Here is a 6,000-nt window from a genome sequence, read left to right as displayed (position 1 = left end):
GAAGCTAAAGCATAACCCAAGACCAGACCAAATCAAAACACTCCACCACGCCCTGCAAAGTACATTGCATTTCCATCCTTCACAGATTCCACTGTTACAACGCCCGGACCAAGGCTGGACATTATCCTAAGCCGTCTCCAGGCTATGCATGGCCTGCCATTCTGGCACACTCTTGGTTAGCTCCTGTCCCCTACCCCAGCTCCATGACCTCCTTACCCTCTAAGGCAGGACCCCTCAGAGTCCACGGGGGAGATGCTCTTAGACCAGCCCTGACCTCCCTGCTGGGGAGCAAACGTGAACCCACGTAGGTGCTGCTGCCCTTGAGTCTCCACTCCATGGTGGCCTCTGGCTTCCCCCCAGCCCTCCCACTTCACAGCACCAGGAACCAGCCATCCCACCAGTTTGTTCTCATGTGTGTTTATTGAGCGCCCACGGAGTCCGTGGTACTATGCTCAAGGTTCAGAGCCACAGTCCAGTCAAAAGGAGACCAGAACTAGTACAGAGAATGTTTCATAGCTGCTTAACATCTGGTAAGGGGTGGGGAAGGGGCGAACTAATCACAAAACAAATTCCTATTCAAAAGCAACAGAATCTCCTCTGAGAGTAATATATATTCTAGGCACACGCGCACGCACACACACACACACCCCTCTGAGTGAACACCTAGGTCTACCCACTTGGTAGTATATGCATGCATATACAGGTATTTGTGGGTAAATATCAACTATGCTGCTCACATTCACACATGCACGCACACTCACACCACCGCACACACAGATAATCTGGCTTATGCTATCAAAGATGCTATGTCTCCAGGTTCTAGTGGAAGCAGTCTGTCCTAGACACCCGCAGCATGCAAAACTCAGAAGACCCGGAGAGTCACAGTTAAGGAGGAGACGGGGAGACGCGAATACGTTTCCACTCTCGGGGCCCAGCCACAGCACGCGAGGTCGCTCTTTGTTGGCAACACAAAGCCTTCGTGAAGGGCTACCAGGGCAGAGCGGAGGAGCTGGAGGCCTTCTGTCCAGTGGCAGAGCCCACGGGAGCCCTGGGGAGTTCACCAATCTTCAAGGCAGAGTTGAAAACTCTGGTTTTCAAGTGTGTAGTCCTGCAAACGGTATTCTTTGGGACGGCACGGCAGATCGAGGTGAGAGTTCCTTTTCTCGTTGCTCTCTGCAGCTTCCCACGTGTGCTAACGCATTTTGTAGTCATTAGATACAGATGTTTCACACAGCTGTCCCTTAAAATCCAAGTCTACTGTGAAATCGAGGTCTCGCTGCAAGTCAAAGAGAGAGCGAAGGGTCAGGCGGCCGTCTGGGTACGAAGCCACAGCCCCACTCTCTGGCACCACCTGCTCCTGGCACCACAGGGATGGGTAGCACCAGCGTCTTAAGGCTTTCTGGCTAAGGGGTTCCCCTGAACAGCCCACAGGAACCCATTCTGCTGCCTCCTTGTCCTCACAGGAAGTTCTTCCATTTCTCCCTAAATCCTTCCTGCTCTAATAACAAAATGTTCCGAGTTCATCCTGGAAGTAAACTGACTGGGGTGGTTGAGTGTTCCGTGAGGTGACCTTCAGAGCACTCTGCAGACGCTTTTAGCGCTCATGCCCACACCTGGGGCTGCCCAGAAAGTGCCAGCCAGTCTCCCTCGCACCAGGCCAGCTGAAGAAATGCAGGCCAAACATCCTCCAGCCACCAGGAGCTTATCTCCTGGCCCAGCTCTTACTAAATGAGGTAGGACCCATTTATTTGAAAGCCCCTCACAGGAAGAGCTGGAAGCTGTCTTCAAAGCCAAGGCAGTCCGGAATTGGACCCAGGGAAAACCTCTATTTGCGGAGTTTTGAGGGGTCAAGCCTGAGTCCCTCAATTAGGCCTAGTCATGTCCACATGTGGCTACCGACTGCCTCCCTCAGTAAGTTTCTGACTGTTCATGAGACACTTAAGAACCCGGGCAAGTGGGTCCTGAGCGAGCCAGCTCCCTGGGGCCCTTCTCCCTTATGTCCTTATGTCCCTCGGCACTTACCACATTTTTGGCATTTGGCTTCATGGATATGGTCCCGTAGATTTCCTCCCCCCTCCGGACAGTGAGGTAATCTTCCAAGTAGAAGACGGTCTGCTTCCAGTGGGTGTAGGGAGCATCAGGGGCTGAGGGGTGGAAGAACAGGGGAGGTGGGAAGAAAGAGTCAGAGACGAAGTCTCCAAAGGGATGAGGCTGGGACCCTGCATAGAAGTTGCTGGGCTTCCCCTGGGACTCACTGAAACCACCCACCCCAGTACTCTTGTTGGGTCAGGTGCATAGTCCTTATAGCCTGCCTCCAAGCCCCATCAGAACTCCCTCTCAGTCCCAGTGGCCTCTCCTCCCATCACCTCCGCATCTCCTCAGTGCTGGGGATCAGAAGACAAACAATCCGATACTACAAGTTCATAGCAAGGGATGGATGAGGAATACCCTGTCACCCACTAAATGCATCGACATACATGCATCTGAACATGCTGCTGTTTTTAATTAGTTCAACAGAATGAAGATCTTCAGACAGTGTGGGGAAGAGATTTGTAGAGTAGGCCCTCCTATCTCCCCTTAAATGACATCATTCATGCAAACTCCACAGCTAAACCAGTTTCCCCAGATCCACTGATATGGCAGGTACTTGGTCCTCAATCTTACAAATAGCTTTCCCTGCTGGGCACACATAGTGGCTCATAGCTGTAACCTCAGCTACTCAGGAAGCTGAGGCAGGAGGACTGGTTGAGCCCAGGAGTTCAAGACCAGCCTGGGCAACATAATGAGAAAACTAGGCGAGTGTGGTAGCACACATCTGTGGTCCCAGCTACTCAGGAGGCTGAGGCAGGAGGATGCATTGAGCCTGGGAGTTCAAGGTTGCAGTGAGCTATGACTATACCACCGCACTCTAGTCTGGGTGCAAACCAGTGAGTGAGACCCTGTCTCAAAAAAAAAAAAAAAAAAAAAAAGGAGCTTTCCCTGCCTGCTTCTCTGTGCACAGGGAACTAAACCTAGCACCTTGGCCCAGACCTGCTGCAGGGTTTCAGGTGTATCTTCCTAACCAGATCAGAAAGAAATGAGGGATGGTTCTTGTTCCACAGCCCTAATGCTGGCCCACAGCTCTTTCATCCTGTATGACCCAAAGCCATAGTGGTACTTGTGCCTCCCCCATATCTGCCATTGAGTCTCTTCCCTCCCCTCTCAGCACACGATACATTCTCAAGTTAAATGTGAGGAGTTCTGCCTCAGAGGCCACCGTCCTTGCCAGCAGCTGTCTCTGAAATCCTTCCTCTCCCTCCTTTCCAGCCTCTCTCTTCCTCATCCTTCCTCTGGGAAGCCTTGCCTGACCGGCAAAACCTGGATTGAGAGCTCCCAAGGCACCCTGAGCTTCTGTTATTGCGGTGCCTGTCACACAAGATAAATGCCTTCCCCCCATCCCCGTTTGTCTGCATCCTCCATGGACTGCAAGCTCCATGAGGGCAGGGACCGGGCCAGCCTTGCTTCCTCGGTGCCTGCCTCTGTGCTTGGTAGATCTACGAGTATTGAATAAATGAATGATGGTAAGAACCCAAAGAGCAAGTGTCTGTAGTGCTTCAATGTACTCGTACTGGAGTTCAATGTACTCCAGTTACCCTGGGGGCCTTTGGAATCTACAGACTGCAGAAGAACCCATCTTATTACAGGAAGTTCCTCTTGGTTTGGGCTGTTGCATTCCTCTATCAGGATTTCTTTTTTTTTTTTTTTTTTTTTTTTTAGGACCAAGGATAAAGATGAGAAGACTTGGGGATAAGATAAGGGTCTTCAAAACACTTCAAAAGCTGTCACATGGAAAGACTTATATGTGGCCTTGTCATGGCTTTGGGGGCAGAACAAAGGCTAGTCACTAGGAATCATTAGAAGGCAGATTTTTAATTTACCAAGAATTAGAGCTGTCCCACAATCATATGAGCCACCTGAGGTCCACCCTGGCAGGTGTTCACACAGCACCAACTGGGGCTTGATCATGCACTGACTCAGACCAGGTGACCTCTAAGAGCTTTCAAAACCCCAAGGCCAATTTTAACAGCACAGAAGAGTCTGTCTTTCTCTGCCCTTCACAATGAACTGGCTTGATCAAATGTCAGTGGTTTGGAGAGAGACTCAAGTAGCCCTCCATGTGTGCATTTGGGAAATCGATGCAAACTCAAGGTCATGGGGAGAAAGTGCAGCCTGCACATTTGGAAAGGGAAGGAGGATCATGAATGTGCAGTCTATCCCTTTCAGACCCTGCCTGGGTTCCTGAACACATCCTGCCTTTTTGGCCTTCAGGGCATACTGCTGTCTGCAGACAAAGTCCACCTGCTCCCAACAACCGTCTCTGCCAGCTACCTCTAAATAGTCAAAAGATAGTTCCTGGTTATGTGTGGAGACTGTCAGTGTATGACTGACAGCACTCTCGCCCCCACTTCCACCTACACCAGCTCAGACAGGTGTCTCTCTCCTGTTCCTAAAGACCTTCAGGCAAAGGGAATTCAAGCAGCCTCCTTCTGTCACCTAATCCGATGCCTTATGAGACCCCCAGAGACTTCCTGGCCCAGATTTGTCAGCCATGGGGTCTGCCTCTGATGGTAGTCCCCAAAACATGCCGACTTTGAGTTGGAGGAAGATGATTATTTTCCTTGATATCAACATCAAAGGGTTAAGAACATCCATAAACATCTCTTTTCCATGATGGGCCCATTAGCCATGGAGTAATTGTCTAAACCAGTTTTCCCAATCCTGATTCTCCATCAAAGTGCCCAGGAGAAGCTGAGTAAAAGTCAATGTTTTGATTCTACTCCAAGAGATTTGAAGTCAGTAATTCTGGGGGGCGTGGAGGGGCAGGTGACATAGACACACAGCCATGGCTGAATCGCAGTGCATCTCCTGACCTCCTTTGGGAAGGTAGAGTGGGAAAGACATTAATTAGGTGACAATAGCCCAGTGTCCAGTGTCCACTTTGCCACTGACATGTGATGTGACCTGGGGCTCCTTTTCCACATCTGCAGAATATGGGTCATGATATTCATCTCCTGACGTATTGTGAGGATGAGATGAGATGAGAAGGGGAAAGGATCATAGACTAAGGGTGATCAAACCTCCTGCTGTGCCTGGGACAGTTCCAGTTCACATCTGTTTTCCTGGCATAATGATTAATAGCTCTCCCCTTCACCTGCATACGTGTCCTTAATGGAAAGATGAGTTACATGGCCACCCTACCTAAAACATATTAGGCCCATGTTAGGGACTTACTAAGCCATTGCATCAGGCAAGTCTTTGGTCATTAGAGGAGTGGTATATGATTTTATTAGTCCATCAACTATGGCTCTGGCCTGCAAAGGTATGCCGCCTCTCTCTAGTGGTGGAGAATGTCTTGGAAAACATCCAGAATGTCACCATGCACAAGGGTGGGCACTCAGGAAAGGGTTGTGGACAACATCTAGAGTTCTACTTGTCAGGGAGGAAAGCTTTCCCTTCCCCTGCCCCAACCCCATCTATGACCATCCAGATTGTACAACTGGCTTTCAGCCTTCCCCATTCTGAAGATGCCTCCCTGCTCTTAGCATTCCGGCCCCACATACCCCTTTTCTCCCTCCCACGGTTCCCTTCCCCATCACAGTCTCTCTGATTCTAGGCTTTAGGCAGCTTTTCTTCTACATTTTGAAGTGAGCATGACCAGTACTGCCTGCAGCATTCCCAGTGCAGTGCATTCATTCACCATTCCACAGACTTCCACTTAGGATGCCTGCCACAGGCCGGGTATGGCTGTAGAATTGGGGAACAGCAAACGGGATGAACACCACTTTGTCCCCTCCTCCCCCGATCATACAGCCTCAGTGAGAAGACATTCAGGCAAATAGTGAGAAGTAGGGTGGGCACTATGACCAAGGATGGGGCTTGGGAACACAGGGAGCTGAGGGTGCAAATGGCAGGGCCTGGCCTCTCACCAGAGTTTTCCTGGTGCTTTTGGAAAGGGAATGG

At 50.5% G+C, this 6,000-nt stretch overlaps 1 protein-coding gene across 1 annotated transcript in view; it reads right to left on the bottom strand.

The window, feature by feature from the left end:
• Positions 1–401: 401 nt before the first annotated feature.
• PRMT8 (protein arginine methyltransferase 8) overlaps positions 402–6,000 on the bottom strand; it is a 96,552-nt gene continuing 90,953 nt past the window's right edge. Inside the window, exons 9-10 of the mRNA XM_004052520.4 lie at positions 2,023–2,144; positions 402–1,276 (exon numbers count right to left, since the gene is read on the bottom strand). Of these exons, the coding sequence (XP_004052568.2) occupies positions 1,193–1,276; positions 2,023–2,144 (206 nt within the window). The 3' untranslated portion in view covers positions 402–1,192. The remainder of the gene's footprint in view (positions 1,277–2,022; positions 2,145–6,000) is intronic.

Source organism: Gorilla gorilla, chromosome 10 (assembly GCF_029281585.2).
Source record: "Gorilla gorilla gorilla isolate KB3781 chromosome 10, NHGRI_mGorGor1-v2.1_pri, whole genome shotgun sequence".
Classification (NCBI taxonomy): Eukaryota; Metazoa; Chordata; class Mammalia; order Primates; family Hominidae; genus Gorilla; species Gorilla gorilla.
The sequence above is the reverse complement of the archived record's forward strand: the minus strand, read 5'-3'. Positions and strand labels throughout refer to the sequence as shown.